This window comes from Barbus barbus, assembly GCF_936440315.1.
Source record: "Barbus barbus genome assembly, chromosome: 32".
Classification (NCBI taxonomy): Eukaryota; Metazoa; Chordata; class Actinopteri; order Cypriniformes; family Cyprinidae; genus Barbus; species Barbus barbus.
The window spans coordinates 3776586-3798704 of NC_136760.1; the positions used below are offsets into that span (position 1 = coordinate 3776586).

A 22119-nucleotide genomic window follows, 5' to 3' on the forward strand; every position below is an offset into this window, starting at 1 on the left:
GCAGGAGGTCTCTGGCTCAGCTGCGAGGCGTGTCAACGGCGATGGCGGCTTCTTGGGATCAGCAAAGGCGAGATGTCGTCGCTGAAGGAAAAGAAATCTGAGGATCCTATGGCGAGACGGCCGATTATATAGCCAGGTAACCCCACCCATTCTGGCTGGATCTGGCGGGGTCCGTCACCATAGGCTCGTGCAGCTCCGCTGCCGACACAATGGTTCGATTTTAACACACTGCACAAACCAATAGTCGTGCAGTTTCACTGCGTGATTGAATAAGGCTTCAGTAAAGGAGAAAAAAGGCTTTTTCCCACAGCGTCTTTAGCAAGACGCAGTACGAGTGGAGTATCGATAGGGAACACATACTGTCTGCCTCAGTGGGAAAAGAAAGAAAGAATGAAATAAAATCATCATTTGAATTTATTCCCATTTAGACAGTCATACCAAGGAGCTAAAATTCATTTAAAAAGTTAGTTAATAAAGAAAATAATATTTTTAGAACTAATTCATTAATTAATTTAGTCTTTATAAAAGATGTAGGTCCCCTGGAGCTGAAATGAAAGGAAAGGAAAGGAAAGGAAAGGAAAGGAAAGGAAAGGAAAGGAAAGGAAAGGAAAGGAAAGGAAAGGAAAGGAAAGGAAATTTTAGATTGTTGGGTGTATGGATGTTTAAATTGATATTTGTTTGTTTGTTTGTTAGTTCATTCATTCTTTTATTATATTATTGGTCACACTTTATATGAAGTGGCCTTATCTACTATGTACTTGCATCAAAAAATAAGTACAATGTACAATTGTATTTCAAAGCACTCTTGCTGCTATTGAGGTGGGATATGTTAAAGGTTAGGGACAGGTTAAGTGGTATGGGTAGATTTAAAGGTGGGTTAAGGTGTAAGTGATGGGTCAACAGTGTAATTATAAATGTAATTACAGAAATGAATTACAGATGCAATTACATATAGGTATTTTTAAATATATAAGTACAATGTAAAAACATGTATGTACACAATAAGTGCATTGTATCAAATTATTAATTTTAATGTAAGTACATAGTAGTTAAGGCCACCTAATATAAAGTGGGACCATATTATTTATTTATTTTATTTTTTTTACAATGAACAGACATGAACAGCCTTCTTGTGTGAATTATATTTGAAATCATTCTTGCATACAATTATTGTATTTACATTGCATATACATTTGCCAAAAAAGTCATGTTTCATAATAACAATCCATTGTTATTTTGTTAGTAATATATTCGTTTCATTGCCTTAATGTGCAGGATATTACATTTATTGATTTAATTGTTTATTTGCTGCACATAGTTAAAAGAGGCAGAGGTTAAAATTTCTGTCATGATTTCAATCACTCGTTTTGTTTACAACAACGAGGGTCAGCTTCTCAGTTCTTCTCCAGTTATGTATTATCAACGTTACAGTTAATGAACAACTTGAAATTAACATTTTGCTATGTTTAGGTTATTGCAAGTAATTAGAAACAGCAAAGACAGTATTTATCTCCAATTCTTTTCCAGCTACATTGGCTTCCTGTTTGTTATCGTGTTCATTATAAAATTTTACTTCTTACATACAAAGCTCTTCATAATTTGGCACCTCATTATCTTTCAGATCTTCTCCATTTGCATAAAAGTCCAAAGTTCAAGATGAGTTCCTTTGGTGGTAGGGCTTTTAGTTGTGCAGCGCCAAAGTTATTTAACTCTTTACCTTTGCACATTCGCCAGCTGGACTCAATTTCCCATTTTAAAGTTCAGATAAAAACGTATTTGTTTAGAATTGCTTTTAATGATTTGCTTGTTTAATGTGTTAAATGTTATAATGCTTGTGTTGTATGTTTTGTATTTTACTCTACGGTGTCCTTCAGTGTCTTGAAAGGCGCCTATAAATAAAACGTATTATTATTATTATTATTATTATTTAATTATTTTATTAAGAGTGTAGAATGAAAGGTCCTCCAGTGTACAACAAGCAATTCACAGGAGACCACGTTTTGCTGTTTAAAGCCAATTTCCGGCTGTCACTGACGAAAGATTGGCATCGTGAAACAGTCGTGGTAAATCAGAAATCAAATCAGAAGTCTTTTGTCTGGGACAGCCGAAAATCGTGCAGTGTGTTTAGGGTTTTAGACTAACATGGCATTTTCTATTGGCAGCATGAGGAAAGGAAATGATGTTAGCACTATAGTGTTACAGTGTTCACACATTTAGATATATTTGGCCCTTTAAAATGGACTTGTGTTCCCTGGCTATTTTATGCTCAGTAATCATTGGGGCTGATGACTCTCCTGAGATAGCTGCTCATATGATTAACTATCCCGCTTCACTTTAATGCCCATATCGAAGGCATCCATTGGCTTGTTCAACATTAAACCCTTACTAATGTTAGCAGCAGGAACAAGATGTCTTATGAGGCCATTTTCATTTATTTTCCATTGCTCAAGGTTTGTTCTTTGTAGACCCTGTTACGTGCCTTTGGAAACTATGACTGTGTAGTAGTTGCATAAAAATGTTCTACAATTTTGTACAATACAAACCAAGCATATCAAGCAATATTACATAACAACTCAGTGTGGAATTTTCTGTAAGATTTAGTTTGAATTAACAATGGCCTGCCTTACAGCTGTTCGAAATGAAAGGCTGATGTGAGCGTGATGTGCTCTATGCAGTGAACTGATTGCAATGTGCAGTGTGTTCTTATGCTGTCAGCTGCTTTAAATCACATGCTGCAGTCGAAGAGCTCTCATTAAACCCACATACTGTAACAACACCTGGATGCTGGATGTGTGCTTTGGAATAAGTTAGATCCGTATATCAGATCACTTTTATTACTCAGAGATTGCTCTTTCGTAGCTTGAGAGAGTTCTCATTTAATGATCAATTTCATGTTAGATGCTTCCCTTAAAATTCTTTAGCAGAAATAAAATAGAGACCAATGACACCAATTTCATGACATTGTAAGAAAGAAGTGTGCTTACTTATATGGAAAGTGCACTTGTGTCGTACTTCAGATCTTAAAAGTATATTTTTAATAAATTGTTCTTGCATAATACAATATTAATTAAATTAAATTGTACTTGCATAATACAATATTAATGAAATAAAGGTTACACTTTATTTTGTGTCCTTGTTACAGTGTAATTATATATTTAAGTACTGAGTAATATTAATTAACTTCATGTACTTATTATAGGGTTAAGTTTAGGATTAGAGTTTGGCTAAGGGTTACTTGCATGTAATTATGCACAATTTATTGTTATTATAATAGTAAGTGCATGTAACGTGTGTAACAAGACACTTTTAAATAAAGTGTTGAGGGGGACAGCACATTTTAATTTCTTAATATACTTAAGTGAATTTTTAAAAAGTGCTTTGTAATAATGTCAAATTAAAAGTTTTCCTTTGAAGTACACTTTTAATAAACTAGTCATGATTTGAAGAAATGCACTTATTTTGATTTGTTGACTAACATACTAAAGCACGTGTGAAGTAATAATTATAGTTTTTAAACTGTAGTTTGTTATGTAATATTATGTTTAAAGTTAATGTTTTAACTTACTAACTTTATCATTAAAAATGTGTAATTACAAATATATTTGCATGTTTTTGTAGTTTTAATCTAAATGGCATTCAAGTGTTTGTAGTTTACATTAATGCTGTTTAGTTTACCAAAAATGCACTTTAACCATATTTCAAAAACAACAAAGTCATTATGAAATGACATAAAAATAACTCTAACTGCATTTAATATAAGTTTAAAATATAATGCATGCAATTGACATTCAATTAAGTGCACAAAAACATTACATTAAGGTCACACTTAGGTATGTTCTTTTAAAAGAACATTATTTCCATATGAGTTTTTTTTTTTTTTCACTGGTAATAGCAAGAGTGTAGCGCTATAAAATGAATATGTATATCATTGTTCAGATCATTTGGTCTTTGGTGTTTGAATTCATGCTGAGATCCCTGACTTCTTCAGACTTCACTTTTAGTGTCTTAGTAAATCTGAGCAGAGTTTGTGAAGTTGATATCTATTCTAAAACATCAGAAGAGACGTGAGATTACTGGGTCTGTTTTCAGGAGAAATAAAAAAAGGAGAGAGATAGAAGCAAAGGTCTCAGTTTGTACTGTTTAATTAATGTGGCAAATTAATTACATCCATGTGGCAATACAAAGTAAATTGTGCATTTTTAGTGAATAGAAGAGAGAAATGATTAGGGAAATGCCACAAATGCTTTTTGAAAATTAATCAGTGAGCAAATAAAAATGTTTGTGTGTTATTATCACAGGAACCCTTCTGGTGGAGGACATGCAGATAAATGGGAGAGGAGAAGACCCTGACAGGACCATTTCTTTATCTTTACGGGACAACCACAATTACTGGGTCATTCTGGACCCGGTCAAGCAACGCCTGTATCTCAACAGCACCGGACGTGTTCTGGACCGAGATGTAATTATTTACTATACAAGTCTGAAACAACCATTTAATGCTAGTGGTGCAGAAATCACACTCTACCTTTAAAGGAATAATTCACCCAAAAATTTATATTTGCTGAAAATGTACTCACCCTCAGGCCATCCAAGATGTAAATGATGAGTTTGTTTCTTCATCAGAACAGATTTGGAGAAATTTAGCATTACATCACTCGCTCACCAGTGCAGTGCTTAATCTGCTATGGATGGTTGCCATCAGAATAAGAGTTCAAACAGCTGATAAAAAACATCACAATAATCCACAAGTAATCACCACCACTCTAGTCCATCAATTAACAACTTGTGAAGTGAAAAGCTGTGTGTTTGTAAGAAACAAATCCATCAAAACATTTAAACTTTTAATTGCCCGTAATCCATAATAACTAGTGCTGTCAAACGATTAATCACGATTAAACACATCCAAAATAAAAGTTTTTGTTTGCATAATATATGTGTGTGATCTGTGTATATTTATTATGTAAATGCACACACATACAGTATATATTTTCAAAATATTTACATGTATTTACGTCTATGTTTATATTAAATAATTTATAGTATAAATAAATATATTTCATATATAAATATAAGCTATTTTTCAGAAATATATACATGCATGTGTGTATATTTATATATACATAATAAATATACACAGCACACATACATATATTATTTAAACAAACACTTTTATTTTGGATGCGATTAATCGTTTGACAGCACTAATAATAACACTTCCTCCAGTACAAAAGTCTTCTCATATCAAAATCCACTGATATACAGTATTTCATTTTGGACTGTATTTACTTGAACATGGTGCTTGATCTGTGCATATTTATTCTCCTGATTCAGACGAGATCTCTTTTTCGCTGTAGAAAGCAATATTATGGATAGAGGACTCGTATTTTAGCCAGAAACAATGCTTTGACATTAAAACATGCAGCTTTTTGCATCAAAAAGACATTAATTGATGGACTAGAGTCGTGTAGATTACTTATTGATTATTGTGATGTTTTTATCAGCTGTTTGAACTTTCATTCTGATGGCACCCATTCACTGCAGAGGATCCATTAGTGAGTAATATCTGCCTTTAAATCTCAGGTAAACTATTCCTTTAAACATGGAAATAAAACATGAACCTGTTTAGGATCTTTTAAATCTTAAAATTGTTGAAAAAACAATGCACAGGTGGTCTCAGTCCCTCTCTGTCCAAAAGAGGTCTTTTGGTTCAATCAGAACTATGATAAAACAAAAAAGTTGCTCTCTTTTGCTTGGAAATCTGTTGTTCACAGCATGCACTTTGTAATGGGCTTCATAATAGACTGCAAGCAAATGGTCATTTTTCGGTCGGTCTGCTGAATGCACACCATGCAAATGAACTTGCTCGATTTGTCTCTTTTATTTTTGTCTTTCAGCCTCCCTCCTACATTCAGTCCATTGTGGTGCAGGTTCAATGTACTAATGAGCTTGTTGGCACGGTGATCTTACACGAGGTGCGGATAGTCGTACGGGATCGAAACGACAACACCCCACGCTTTCAGCAGCCGCGCTACTATGTAGCGATTAATGAGGTGAGTTTCTATTTAGCAGGGCCTCTTTTGTTCTTCCTCTGTAGTTGTAATTACTTTTTCATGAGTTTCTTTTCTGCACTTTCTGGAGAACATTGACGTCACCGGCATTCTGGAGCACACATTATTAGAAGTTTGCTGAATCGGAATCAGAATCAGAATGAGCTTTATTGGCCAAGTATGTTTAGACATACAAGGAATTTGTTGTAGTGACAGAAGCTCCACAGTGCAACAGAAAGACAGCAACAGGACAGGACACAGATAATAAAATAATAATATCCAAATATCCAAATAGGCAATGTACAAAGAAGCATAAACACAATATATAATATAGACAACTATGTATGTACAGGTCAAGTATGTGCAAATTAGAAATGAGAAAATTAGTATGGTGAATGGATAATGTATTATATTTGTGTGTTTCACGTTTATTGTTGAGTGTTCATGAGATGGATTGCCTGAGGGAAGAAACTGTTCCTGTGTCTGGTCGTTCTGGTGCTCAGAGCTCTGTAACGTCGACCAGACGGTAACAGTTCAAAGAGGGAGTGTGCTGGATGTGAGGGGTCCAGAGTGATTTTACCAGCCCTTTTGCTCACTCTGGATAAGTACAGCGCTTTTAGAGTGGGGAGGGTTGTACCAATGATTCGCTCAGCAGTCCGGACTACTCTCCGTAGTCTTCTGAGGTCATATTTAGAAGCTGAGCTGAACCAGACAGTTATTGAAGTGCATAGGATGGATTCAATGATGGCGAAGTAGAACTGTTTCAGCAGCTCCTGTGGCAGGATGAACTTCCTCAGCTGGCAAAGAAAGTACAACCTCTGCTGGGCCTTTCTGACAATGGAGTCTATGTGAATATCCCACTTCAGGTCCTGGGAGATGGTGGTGCCCAGGAATCTGAATGACTCCACTGCAGTCACAGTGCTGTTCATGATGGGGAGTGGGGGGAGTGCAGGGGGGTTTCTCAAATTGTTTCCACAATCATCTCCACTGTTTTGAGCGTTTTAAGCTCCAGGTTGTTAAGACTGCACCAGTCAGCCAGCTCCTTAACCTCCTGTCTGTAAGCAGACTTGTCACCGTCCTGGATGAGGCCGATCAGTGCGGTGTCGTCTGCAAACTTCAGGAGCTTGACAGAGGGGTCTTTAGAAGTGCAGTCGTTGGTGTAGAGGGAGAAGAGCAGTGGGGAGAGTACGCAGCCCTGAGGAGCTCCAGTGCTGATGGTACGTGTGCTGCATGTGAATTTACCAAGCTTTACTAACTGCTGTCTGTCTGTCAGGAAGCTGTTGATCCACTTACAGACGGAGGTGGGGACGGAGAGCTGGGTTCGTTTATTCTGAAGTTGTTTCCGTGATGATGGTGTTAAAAGCGGAGCTGGAGTCCACAAACAGGATCCTCACATAAGTCCCTGGTCTGTCCAGATGCTTCAGGATGAAGTGCAGTCCCATGTTGACTGCATCATCCACAGATCTGTTTGCTCTGTAGGCAAACTGCAGGGGGTCCAGTAAGGGACCAGTGATGTCCTTCAGATAAGCCAAAACCAGTCTTTCAAATGATTTCATGGCTACAGATGTTAGGGCCACAGGTCTGTAGTCATTAAGTCCAGTAATTTTGGCTTTCTTTGGGACGGGGATGATGGTGGAGTATTTGAAGCATGAGGGGACTTCACACAGTTCCAGTGATCTGTTGAAGATCTGTGTGAAGATGGGGGCCAGCTGGTCAGCACAGATTTTCAGACAGGCTGGTGACACACCGTCTGGGCCTGGTGCTTTCCTTCTTTTGTTCTTCCTGAAGACCTGGCACACATCTTCTTTGCTGATTTGAATTGTAGGTTTGGGGGAGAGGAGGGTTGATTTTTCAAAACAATAATAAAACTCGTTCAAGTCGTCTGCTAATTGTTGATTCTCCAGAGTGCTGGGGGATGGTGACTTGTAACTGGTGATATCCTTCATTCCATTCCACACTGAAGCAGGATCACTGGAAGATATTTTTTTTTCCTTAGCTTGTCAGAATAATTCCTCTTTGCCACTCTGATCTCCTTTTCCAGTGTGTATTTGGCCTGTTTGTACAAGACTTTATCCCCCTTTCTGTAAGCATCTTCTTTGGCCTGACAGAGCTGTCTGAGTTTTGCAGTGAACCATGGTTCCCTTCCAGGAACTTCGAGCTGCGTCGAAAACGCATATGGGAACGCCTTCAGCGTGACCAGGCTCTGAATATGATGTGTAATCAGTCAAACAAGGGCGAGGCGTCACGGGCGGGGTGACGTCACGACCAGGAAGCATATAAGCACGTGCGGCGGAGCCGGCTTCAGCTTCAAGTCATGAAGCAAGCGCTGGCAGGGATGCCGGAAGTGTGGCAACGCGACGCAGCGTCTCGTTCCCTACAGGGAACCATGGTTACATACGTAACCTGAGACGTTTGTCGCTGTTGTAGATTAGATGAGTCCTGTTAGGAATGCACATATCCGCAAAGAAACTGATATAAGATGTAACAGTCTCTGTGAGCTCGTCCAGATCGATGGCAGCGGCTTCAAAAACAGACCAATCAGTGAGAGAGAAACAGGCTTGTAGATCCCGCTCTGTTTCATTAGTCCTTCTTTTAACAGATCTTAATACAGGCTTTGCAGATTTAAGTTTCTGCCTGTAGGTCGGAATAAGATGAACCAAACAGTGATCAGAGAGTCCTAAAGCTGCTCGTGGAACCGAGTGATATGCGTCCTTTATTGTTGTGTAACAGTGATCCAATATATTACTGTCCCTGGTGGGACATGTGATGTGCTGTCTGTATTTTGGCAGTTCACGGGAGAGATTTGCTTCATTAAAGTCCCTGAGAATGATTAAAACAGAGTCCGGGTGTTGTTGCTCACTCTCTGTGATCAGATCAGCGAGTTTCTGTAGAGCTGTGCTCACGTGCGCTTGCGGTGGAATGTAGACACTCACGAGAATGAACGAGCAGAACTCCCGCGGCGAATAGAACGGCTTGCAGTTAATGAAGAGCGTTTCTAGATCTAAACAGCACATCTTCTTTAACACAGTTACATCTGTACACCACCTCTCATTGATGTAAAACACATCCTGCCACCGTGCGATTTCCCCGTTGATTCCGTGTCCAGATCTGTTCTGATCAGCTGGTAATTAGGCAGATGTAGCACACTGTCCGGTATGTCGCCATTTAGCCAGGTTTCCGTGAAACACAGAGCAGCAGAGTTAGAAAAATCGTTGTTTGTCTGGGAGAGCAGAAGGAGTTTGTCCGTTTTGTTGGGTAGAGAGCAGAGATTCGCCAGATGGATGCTAGGGAAAGGCATTCGAAATCCGTGCTGTCGAAGCTTCACGAGTGCTCTGGCTCGCTTCCCCCGCCTACGCCTCCTGTAGCGTTTGACCAGAGCTATGGCTCCGCCAACTACAATGTCCAGCAAAACATCCGAAAAATCTAAATCCGGTAAAAGATTTTGTGGTGTTCTGTCGAATGTTCAGCAGGTCATCCCTGGTAAAACTGATCGTATTTGAGAAAGTGAGTATTTGAGAAGTGAGCTGCTTTAGCTAAACTGAACTGAACACTAAACTGAACACTTGCCAGCTGTAATTGGAAATTCAATCAGTGGATTGTGCCAGTGTGTTGGTTTACCCACAACAGGGTTATTTTGTGGTAAATTAATGGCAGTTGTGGGCTTTGGAGCTGAAGCATTTAGCTGTTAACATTTATCAGTCTTTGACTGCTGTGTAATTACTCCAGAAGTGCTGTAGCTCACTGAATAAATCTGCCAGTCACCTTTTCTGACTTATTTAGCTTCTCTGTGTTTTTCCACCATACGTTATGGCTATATTGTAAATTCCCATTGCACCATTGCTCAGTATCAGAGGTGGGTAGTAACGCGTTACATTTACTTCGTTACATTTACTTGAGTACATTTTTTGGGTAACTAATACTTTTAGAGTATATTTAAAAATGGGTACTTTTACTCTTACTCAAGTACATTTTTAGTGAAAAAACTGTACTTTTACTTCGTTACTGTGGGCGACACTCCTCTCGTTACTTTATCTTAATGCAATACAAGTTAAAAATCTTTCAGTTTATTCCAAACGCGCCGTCTACTTTTCTCTGGGCAATGATTCATTCTTTTGAGTCAATTCTGTTCGAAGACTTGATCAAACCAGTTGGCAAACCAGTGAATCGGTTCGCAAATCAGTTTGAATGATTCGTTCAGTTCACTGCGGCACGCGCTGGGTTGTCTGAAGCGGTTCTCACTCAGAGTTGTAACAGAAAGTTTAAGAACATCAAGAGCGTTGAGGACATGGCTTTGGATCTACAGTCAGGTGAAAGCAAATCTGCAAAGGCTATGGTTTGCTAGCTATGAAGATCTTTATTAGATGAACACTGCGTGTGCTGTCGGTTCCACAGGTATAGATTCGATTACAGTACATAATACCACTATGACATTACCAGTTTGTTGTTCGTACCTTACACATTAAATACTATTTGTTAGATTTTGCAGAATAGACGGAAGAAGATCCGTCAATGTGCATTTGTTTCGTTATGCTCAGATGTTCTGTAGCGGTCATGTGAGGAGTTTTCACTCTTCTCCGTGTCAGAGGTTATGTACATATATACATTTATAATACATAATTAAACTTTAAAATATAATTACATTTAATTCAGTGATGCAAATCAGAATATTTATCAGCTGGTACTCCAGTTTTCAGAGTCCTATGATCCTTCAGAAATCATTCAAATATACTGATTTATTACCAGTGTTGTTGAAAAAAAAGCAGAATATGCTGGTTAGGTATGTTTTGAAGCTGGGATGCTGGTTTATGCTGGTCCTTTGCTGGTTTAAGCTGGTCCTTAGCTGGCCATGTGGTGGTCGGACCAGCACATGACCAGCTTAAACCAGCTAAGGACCAGCAAAAGACCAGCTTAAATCAGCTTTAACCATGCTTCAAAACATACCTAACCAGCATATGCTGTTTTTTTCAACAGGAAACAGTTAACTATTTTTTGGAACCTGGATTATTTTATGAATAGAATACTAAAAAAAGAACAGCATTGATAATAAATCAGGCTGATAAAAATTCTGATCTGCATCACTGAAATAAATGACATTAAAAAAAACATTAAAAGTATTTTGAACGTCAGTGTGTGTGTGTGTATATATGTATGTATATATAAATTTTATCTAAATACAGTGGTGTGAAAAAGTGTTGGCCCCCTTCCTGATTTTTTTGCATGTTTGTCACACTTTAATTGGTTGGGCCACCCTTTGCAGCAACAACTGCAATCAAGCGTTTGAGATAACTTGCAATGAGTCTGTTACAGCGCTGTGGAGGAATTTTGGCCCACTCATCTTGGCAGAATTGTTGTAATTCAGCCACATTGGAGGGTTTTTGAGCATGAACCGCCTTTTTAAGGTCATGCCACAGCATCTCAATAAGATTCAGGTCAGGACTTTGACTAGGCCACTCCAAAGTCTTCATTTTGTTTTTCTTCTGCCATTCAGAGGTGGATTTGCCGGTGTGTTTTGGATCATTGTCCTGCTGCAGAACCCAAGTTCGTTTCAGCTTGAGGTCACGACCAGATGGCTGGACATTGTCCTTCAGGATTTTTTGGTAGACAGCTGAATTCATGGTTCCATTTATCACAGCAAGTCTTCCAGGTCCTGAAGCAGCAAAACAGCCCCAGACCATCACACTACCACCACCATATTTTACTGTTGGTATGATGTTCTTTTTCTGAAATGCTGTGTTACTTTTACGCCAGATGTAATGGAACAAAAAAGTTAAACTTTTGTCTTGTCAGTCCACAGAGTATTTTCCCAAAAGTCTTGGGGATCATCAAGATGTTTTCTGGCAAAACTGAGACGAGCCTTTATGTTCTTTTTGCTCAGCAGCGGTTTTCGTCTTGGAACTCTGCCATGCAGGCCATTTTTGCCCAGTCTCTTTCTTATGGTGGAGTCATGAACACTGACCTTAACTGAGGCAAGTGAGGCCTGCAGTTCTTTAGATGTTGTTGTGGGGTATTTTGTGATCTCTTGGATGAGTCGTCGCTGCGCTCTTGGGGTAATTTTGGTCGGCCGGCCACTCCTGGGAAGGTTCACCACTGTTCCATGTTTTCGCCATTTGTGGATAATGGCTCTTACTGTGGTTCGCTGGAGTCCCAAAGCTTTAGAAATGGCTTTATAACCTTTTCCAGACTGATAGATCTCAATTACTTTCTTTCTCATTTGTTCCTGAATTTCTTTGGATCTCAACATGATGTGTAGCTTTTGAGGATCTTTTGGTCTACTTCTCTTTGTCAGGCAGGTCCTATTTAAGTGATTTCTTGATTATGAACAGGTATGATATGATCCAAAGTAACTAACTACTTGAGTAGTTTTTTTATTTTACTCTTACTCAAGTAACTATTCAGACTTTTACTTTTACTTTTACTTTTACTTGAGTAAATATTTCTTCAAGTACTTTTACTTTTACTTGAGTACAGTTTTTGGGTACTCTACCCACCTCTGCTCAGTATGCACGCTTTTGGCTGATACTTTTCTTGATATACTTCACAGCAATTCAAGTCCATGTATTCTGGTATACACTACCAGTCAAAAGTTTGTAATATTGAAGTTACAAGTTAAAATTACAATTTTAAAGAACTGCTTTCAGTTTGAATATACTGTACATTTATAGTATAATTCATTTCTGCAATTGCAATGCTGAGTCTTTATTTCTTTAGTCTTCAGTGTCACATGATCCTTCAGACATCATTTGTCTGTTGCGCAAGAAACATTCTTTGCATTGTTGCATTGCTCTCAACGGAGCACAACTGTTTTCATCATTGTGAATAACAAGAATACTGTGAAATGTTTCTTAATATTTGAATGTATCTTAATTTTTTTTTGGTGGAAAATGTGATGTAGTACTATTCAAAAGTTTGGTGTAAGAAGGATTTTTTTTTTAAGAAAATAAATAAATACTCATGTGACAGTAAGAACATTTATAATGTTGCAAAATATTTCTATTTCAAATGAACGCTGTTCTTTTGAATGTTATATTCATCAAGCAATCCTAAATGTTTCTATAAAGATATTAAACACAACTAATTGTTTTCAACATTGATATTAATAAGAATCACAATTATGATTCATATATGAGTTTATTGTAATTAATAATATAAAAATTGATAAATTATTCCAATAGTAATTGAGAAAACTTGTAAACCTTTTTGGAAATGAAATAAATGCAGTATTGGTGACCATAAAATCCTTTTTTTAAGTTTATTCCAAACTTTTTTTTCTACAAGTTCTACATTATTTTGTAAAAAAAAAAAAATGAAAAAAAAAATTATACTGTCTATATGAGAAATAGTAAGTCCGTTTTCTTATTGGGTTTGTATGAGCTGTCTGAAACGGGTATATATATTTTGGTATATATATATATTAATTATGATGAACATGCTACAGCCATGAACATTTGCAGCCCTGAGAAACAGAATCTTCATTTTCCATGTATCTAAAGGACAAAGATATGGAAAGCACTAGATAGAACATTTCAAACTAATGTTAAGTGAATGTATTCAAATTCATTATTAATTAGTCCGAAATAAGAGATGCAAAGGGCAGGAGTTGAGATGTAAAACTTTTTGACTGTGAATGACAATAATGCCAGTTTCATGGTGCAGATTTCGTGTGGGCCTGCCATTACGCTTATGATACATTACATTCTATGACTCAATCTGTACTGTTAAAAACGGCGTCCATTTCTGGAAATCCATTAGCCCTATTTTTATTTTTTCCATCGCTTTGGACTAGCTTCTGAGAACATTCAACACGTAGTGTCATGGAGGGTCTGTTGGAATGCTGCCTCAGTCTCCAGAGATATTCTCGCTTTGGATTGATTGCATGGAGAATATGTGGCTTTCAGCTAATTGAGAGTTGTTCCCCGGAGAGCTGTCAGTAGAGATTTCCCTCATTAGGTGGCAGCTTCAGTGGCAGGCAGCCTCCTCTAGAGTGGCCTCAAAAAACGGCAGACTGTATTGCCCACTATCGATTTCAACCAGAGTTTGAAACGTCTGACTGACGTACAGATAAGGGGGACTAACACAGCTCAGTCCATCAGTCAACAAGCACTGCAGAGTGCACTATATAAATTCGCCGAGTGCTGAAGCAGCCTGCTGAGTTTAAGAGAGACGGTGAAGTAAATAATAATGTTGGGGAAAAAGCATTTGATGGATGCGTGAATTGAATTGCAAGCCGGTCTAAATGGCTAAAGGGTTGTGCGTGTTCACTGAGAGGCTGCAGATGCCGTGAAGTTATAGCAAGAATTTCAGATTAACTTTCCATTGACCAGTGTCTCTAACTTAATGTCCTTTTGCCCTACAGCTATTGAGATTGATCGGATGTCTTAAACAGTAAGAGGCTGTGCTATAGTGTGAATACTGTCAAGCTGAAGGCTGTTGTTTACTGTTTTAGTCATGACTATATTTGCTTGTAGCCTTTTATTTATGTCAGTGCCAAAAAACATGACTTGCTACTTGTGAGAACAGAAAGGACAATCTCATTTAGGAGATCATTTGATTGGACAAGATGAGTCATCAATGTTTCAGTCCTATAAAGCCTTTGTATCATATCTGAAACATGATTTTCCAAGGCCTCTAAATGATCAACATGATCAAATATTTGCTGAAAAAATACTTTGTACACAATGTACTTCATGTCTTCATTCATCTGATGGATAGATGATACTTTTTTTTTGTATATAAAAGGCCTTTAATATAACTGTAAAAATGTTCACATTAAGGTTGTGGTACACATGTCTTTTATTCTGTGAAATTTGTAATGATTTTTATGATGTAAACATGTAGAGTAACCTTTTCATTGTTGGTAATATTTCAAGACGAACATTTTCTGGACTGAAGCTTCCGTTTTTACTATATTTGATACAGTCTACACTATCAGAAAAAAACTGTACCACAGCTGTCACTGGGACAGTGCCCTTTCAAAATGTACTAACATGCACAATGTAGGTACTAATATGGTTGCAAAGGGGTATAACATTTCCGGTCAATTTCTCTAAACTTTCCAGCAGTCTTGAACTCAAATAAAAATTCCCATGATATTTTGACATATAAGAGGTCATTGTGCTGACATTCTGTAAGTTTCAGAACTCCAAACTTTTTTTCGTTAGTCTAAAAACAGCTTAAATTGAAGCCAGTCTGCCAAAATGACAGGTTGTGGAATGTGCCAATTTATGATGTAATAGTGTAGCTAAACACTGCCTCCGCAGAAGAAGAACAACGCCTGCTTCTACATCACTGCCTGTTTAGCCCCACCCACTGAGTCACGCATGTAGTAGGTAGATGACGAGAAAGGCAAATGCAGCTCTATGCAGAAAACAAACGATAAACTATTTGATGGGCTTTATTTTTTATGAATTTCCAGATCATGTCAGTAAGAACTTGGTCCTTTGTTCACTTCATTTTAGCGCGGATTCATTTACAAACAAGGCACAATTTGGCGTGGGATTTTCAGAAAGCTTGAAACTAAAAGCTGTGCTGACTATATTGTATCCGATGTCGCTACACACATGTGTGATTGACTGTTTTTCTTAAGTGGTCACTATTGCTTTGTCTATTATTACAGATCATTTGAAATGTACAGAGTATTTATGCATTTTTAATCTAAAACACAGCAACGTCCAGACAACTGTTAGCTAATCATAGCCAGTGCCGTGTTAAGACTTTGCCCTGGGCTAACGTAGCTTTGGGGGCCTCCCAACACCGCCCCCCCCCCCCCCCCCCCCCCCCCTTTCCGTTACACGCCAATCAAAATGAAAATGCTATCAAATGCGATCAAACACTGTAGGCCTAAAGACATCTTCCCTCAGGTAGGCTATTTGTATTTGTATTAATTAAGCACTGATAAACACAACAGCAGTTTACCATAGTGCGGTACAAATAAAATAAAAACCAGTGAAAAAAAAACCTCAGTAAACTCAAAAGATTAAAACAGTTTAAAAAGCCAAGGTAAGAAAATAAGGTTTCAATTTAGTTTTAAACTCAAAGAAAGAATTTGAAGCTTTCACATAAAGGAAGGTTATTCCATAGCCTCGGTCCAACTATTGCAAATAGTAAAAGGTAGCCTAGATTATAGTATGTTTTCTAGCTGGTTGTTGTGCTTACGATCAATAATCACGTCTTTGCATTCGACCAAACTGATTTGCAGAACACAAGTGACAAATGAGTCCTGCTCGCTAAAAAAAAAAAAATAAATGTCCAGCTCGCTGGGTCGCTGTGAAGCGGGAGCGACTGGCGGCAGAGGATTCCGCTTGGTTTTAAAGCCCATAGAAATATGTTAACGCCTTCCTTGAGTGGCTACGTTCACAATTCTAACAATGATTTGGAAAAAGACAAATGCATTTGTTATTTGTATGGTCTAGGTGGTCATACGGTGTATGCCTGCAAATACAGGACAAACTGATGCCTTAAATTCGGGAGGATTCTTTATTATACAGAATGGTTGGCAACCATGTCTAAAATGCAAAAGTGAATTGACTCGGGGGCCCCCTAGTGTTCGGGGCCCTGAGCTGCAGTCCATGTTGCCCATTAGGATAACGCAGCCCTGATCATAGCATGTTTACTTCCGAGTAGGGATGCACTGATACCGATACTGGCATCAGTGCATCCCTATATATATCGGGCGAAGTATATACATGCAATGAAATTAATGCTAAACATTCAGTATTGACTCCTGTATAGCTGATGTGAGCGAGCTGATGGGCTAAGCAAAGCACGCTGAGTGGATTGAGCGCACTGCGGCGTAGATGAGCAAGCTCGTCGAGTGAATATCCCTTTCTCACAGACATCACTGGATAGTTTGTAGTTCGGCCAGATATGTCAAAAACAAGTAAGTAAATCAATACACGAGTTACTTAACGGTAGGGAGGGTGGGAGAGAGAGAGAGTGTGCACGCACTTCTGTTGTGTGATCTTTATTGATGTTCGCTCACTTGGCACACGCATCATTTGGCTTAAAACTAAATCGTAAATATAAGACAATTTATAGGGGTATTCACTATAAACCATCATTTATTTTCAACCTTAAGCATACACGACATTCTGGCGAAAGTGAAACTAACAGCCTATGCGCTATGTTCTGTACTTGTCCCTCTCATTCTGCACCAGTACAAATACGTGCACGCGTTGCGCGTGTTTTGCTTGCTTCGTGAGTGATTATGCATTATATGAGTGGCAAAATTTGTAAACTACATTTTAATGGGCATAATTAAGTGTGAAAATAACCGAAGATATTATACAGTCAAATCAAAATAAAGTAAACTGTGACATATTATAACCAAAAATTCTTCATACAGTGGACTACCAGTAAAATTTATACAAATTTGGGACAAAAAATTATTCAGACCGAGTCTGGGAAAAAAACTGAAGTTCAGGTTTGCATGAACCTGGTTTACAGCATGCCCAGGAGACTACAGGCTGTCATTAAGGCTAAGGGTGGCCCGACAGAGTATTGATAGTTGTGTAAATATTGTCATACTAACAGCTGTCTGAATAATTTTTGGTTGATTGTAATCCATTATGTACCTTTCTATCCAAGTTATCTGACATTATCAAGCTGAATTTGTTCAGACACAGTTTTACTCTGAGTTCTTGTCATATTTTATTACCATGTTCTAAACTATAGCGAATAAACCGTAATAATGTGAGAAATTTTAAAGGTGTTTGAATAAATTTTGGTTTGACTGTATTTATTTGATAAATGAAGTTAACCAATTAACATTATACATACTCTTTTGGTTTCTGTACCCAATATTTTAAAAATGTACAAATGCAATGAAAATATCAGTATCGGTACTCTGTATCGGCAAATACCAAAAATAATATTATCGGCATCGGGCGAGTACAGGAAAAAAGTGGTATCGGTGCATCCCTTCTTCAGAAAATATCCTATTACTTCTAAAATTTTTTTTTTTTGGTGTAAAACTCTTGATAACATTATTAGTGGACCTCAGAGAACAGTACACAATAATAAAAAGCAAGTTCAAGACCCTTTAGGGGTAAATAAGGAACAAAGGTGTACCTTTTGAAAGAGTATGACCCCAGTGACAACTTTTGTACATATTTGACAGTATATGTAAGTGTAGTAATCATAAAAAGTCATTTTTATATCACCTCTTAATTAAAGCTAATGATATACTAATACTAATAATTGTAATACTAATACCAGTACTACTAATACTAATTAAAGGGGTCATCGGATGCCCATTTTCCACAAGTTGATATGATTCTTTAGGGTCTTAATGAAAAGTCTATAACATACTTTGGTTAAAATTACTCAATGGTAGTGTAAAAACCCTTATACTCAGTTCATCTGTAGATAAAGCTGGATCAAGAATGATTCGCGCGAACATGGACGCATTTAGGCAGATAGGGGATCAGAGCATTCCCTTCAAAACGAAAGTAATGTCAATCCTCTGAATCTTCAGCAGCTCAGATGTTGGGAGTAAATGACAACTTCTATATTCATTATTACATCCAACAACAAAACACCTCAGTCACTTAATCGGAGACATTCTTGTCTTCCCCTGCACCGGAGTCGACACAATGGCGGACAGCTCTCAGATCACTCAGGGTGGGTCTAAGGTGAGACGGCCTTGTCAATCAACTATCGTGGGAGCAGTCTGTGCAGAACTACGTCATTCTGACATGGCTCTCAGAACAGCTTGATTTGAGAAAGGGGATTTTAAAATAGGGATTTTAAAAAAAGCACTAGGTGGATTTTTTATCATTATAGGATGGATGTGTACACACACTTCCAACACACATTTATGTTCAAACAACTTGTAGAGTGAATTTTGCATCTGATGACCCATTTAAAATTAATGACATACTGTAAAGCAGTACTTGGATTAAACTTCTCAACACCTTTATAACCTTTTTTGGATGTTTTGGTTGCTTAGACTTTCAGTGGAGGGACAGAAACATCAAAGTTTCATTATCTTTATCTGTATAATTTGTGTTTCAAAGTTAAATGAATGTCTCATGGGTTTGGTAGTACATGAGTTGAGTAAATGCTGACAGAATTTCATTTTTTGGGGGGAAATATCCCTTGAAAGGCATGCCTTTAGCCCCGTGGTACCCTACCAAAGCCACTTGAAGGCAAGCCTCCAAGGTTAGCAAAAAAAAAAAAAAAAGGAAACGGAAAATAGCTCAGGGAACGAGGCCAGAGGTAATTTTTTTGAATGAATGTCAGTGGAGGAGGCTTACGCTGAATAAACTGCTTTTGTTGGAAACCGACTTATCGTTTTGATGAATCCACCGCCTATTGGCTAGTCTTCAACAGTCTGCCTTTAAACATTCTTTTTAGATTAATCTATTTTTAGAGTTTGCATTGAAAAAATGCTGTTTTATAAGATAAATCACAGACAATATTAATTATGCATAAAAATGTATTGGCTCCCACACAAATTCAATGACGTTGAGGCTGTAATGTGATTGGTGACCAAGACACACATGATCCAAGTTGACCGTTACTCTTTCTCCAGTGGTAGTAATATTAAAAGATTAATAATATGTCAATCTGACACTACCACAAGCTGCACTATTAAAGATATTTTCACTCAAGCTGCTTGCATGAAAAAAAAAGACAAACAAGCAGCGATTCCCTTCCAGGAACTTCGAGCTGCATCGAAACGCTTATGGGAACGCCTTCAGCATGACCATGCTCTGAATATTATGTGCAATCAGTCCGAAGGAGGGCGAGACGTCACGGGCGGGGTGACGTCACAACCAGGAAGTATAAAAGCATGTGCGGCGGAGCCGGCTTCAGCTTTCTGTCATTCAGCGAAGCGCTCTGTGTGTGTCAGTCCTATTTATTGTTGTCTGTCTGAGAATAAAGCAGTATAGCTATAAATGCCTAAGTCTGAGGGCAAATATAAACTCAGGGGCGAGAGTTTCAGGCCACGCTTCAGATTGTGTGTGCGTCCTTGCCCTCGCTACATTACGAGCGGGGACACACACGATCTGTGCGTGGTCTGCCTGGGTGCGGAGCATGCGGCATCGGCTCTCGAGGGAGCCGATTGCCCTCACTGCGAGCGGCTGCCGCTGCGTTCTCTCCGCACCCGGAGGGCTCTCTTCGAGGAGGGAGCCTTCACGAGCTCTCCACGCAGTGTTGGTCCCGCTTCTGCCGAGGCAGAGCGGCAGCTGCACTCGTGGGGCTTGCAGATCTGGCGCCCCGTCCCTCGGTTTGGAAGTGGTCTCTTCCCCCCGAGACGAGGGCTCAACGCTTCGTCTCTCTTCCTCCGAAGATGTTGATGTGACGAGCGTTCACGAGGTTTTCGCCGCCTCGTTCACCCCAGTATGAATAATTTAGGGGCGAAAGTTTCAGACCGCGTTTCAGGTCATGTGTTCGTCCTTGCCCTCGCTATATCACGAGTGGGGACACACACAATCTATGCGTAGTCTGCCTGGGTGCGGAGCACGCAAAATCGGCTCTCGAGGGAGCCGGTTGCCCTCATTGCGAGCGGCTGCCGCTGTTAAAAAAAAACAGCTCCGCACCCAGAGGGCTTTCTTCGAGGAGGGAGCCTTCACGAGCTCTCTGCACGGTTTCGGTCCCGCTTCTGCCGAGGCAGAGCGGCGGCTGCACTCGTGGGGCTCGCAGGCTGATCTGGCTGGTGAGAGTGAGACGGGTATGTCTTTATCTCCTCCCGGTTCCGCCAGATCTGGTGCCCCGTCTCTCGTTTGGAAGCGGTCTCTTCCCCACGAGACGAGGTCTTTCGTCCTCCGAGGAGGTTGATGTGACGAGCGTTCACGAGGTTTCGCCGCCTCTTTCGCCCCAATATGAGGAGCTTTCAGAGGTGGTTACTCGGGCAGTGGCCAAGCTTGACATCAGCTGGTCCCCCAAGAGAGCATCTGAGTCACAGACTAGCTGTTTGGATAAGCGTTTTCTGCGCTCGCGGCCGCCACCTCTACACAGGAGCCTTCCGTTTTCCCCGATCTCCACACCGAGGTGTCGAGATTGTGGGTGAAACATTTTTCATCCCGACCATTCATTCCCTCCGCTGATTATTATGGCAGCGTTAGGGAATTGAATGAGCGCGGGTACAGGGCGATGCTGCCGGTCGAGCATCTGTCTCCTGCGCTGCCCACTAAGCCTCTGCGTACAACATCTTTTAAGTGGGCAGAGGGTATGCGGCAGGGGGCTGCTGGGCGGGCGCAGCGTCCTCCGCATACCAGCTCTTCGCGCAGGGATGCGCAAAAGCAAAGCGACGCTTCTCGTGCTCCCCCGCAGAGAAGCCGAGACCAGCGGTGCTCTGCGCCGGGGACTTCGCGGCTGAAGGCAGATCTGAGGGCTGTCATTTCGGCCAAGAGGTCCTCTGCAAAAAGGTCCTGATGGGTGAGCCCCAGGACCGTGGAGGGCGACCCCTACTGGGCTGGAGCGGCTTACACCGCGGCACACGGGAACCGCCTCAACTCAGTGCCCTCCAGGGACTTGTCTGCCAACCCTGCCGCTGTTCCAGGGCGCAGCTGGTCCCAGCGAGTGTTCATCTCAGGTCTTTCCGCCCGTGAGCACAGCGGAGCCGAGAAACTCGCCTCAGCAGCCAGACATTGCGTCTCCTTCCGGTGCGCCGCTTCGAGACAGCGGTCTGGCCGCCTCTATTACACCAGAGGTCAGTCTTGAGAGACTGATTCCCTTAGTAGATCATTTGGCAGCCTGGCAGCGACTGCCGAATGTGTCTCATTGGGTCCTGCAAACCATAGCGAATGGATATCGCATTCAGTTCGGCGGGCCACCCCCGCCGTTCAACGGGGTTGTTATGACTGCGGTCCGCCCCGAGCAGGCTCTGGTTCTGGAACAGGAAGTCGTTACTTTGCTAAGGAAGGAAGCCATCGAGTTGGTTCCTCCTCACGGCACCCAGACCGGCTTCTACAGCAGATAATTAATTGTTCCAAAGAAGGATGGAGGGCTGAGGCCCATACTGGATTTGCGTCTACTGAACCGCTCAGTCAGAAAACTGAAGTTCAAGATGCTTACTGTCAAGCAGGTCGTGTCTCAAATCAGGTCCGAGGACTGGTTTGTCATGATC

At 40.0% G+C, this 22119-nt stretch overlaps 1 protein-coding gene across 1 annotated transcript in view; it reads left to right on the forward strand.

Moving 5' to 3' along the window:
* The window catches only part of LOC306852003 (protocadherin-15-like), a gene marked incomplete at its 5' end in the record, with an annotated part of 238116 nt that overhangs the window by 40154 nt on the left and 175843 nt on the right, over positions 1–22119 (forward strand). The window contains 2 exons of the mRNA XM_079388567.1: positions 4299–4459; positions 5895–6050. Of these exons, the coding sequence (XP_079244693.1) occupies positions 4299–4459; positions 5895–6050 (317 nt within the window). The remainder of the gene's footprint in view (positions 1–4298; positions 4460–5894; positions 6051–22119) is intronic.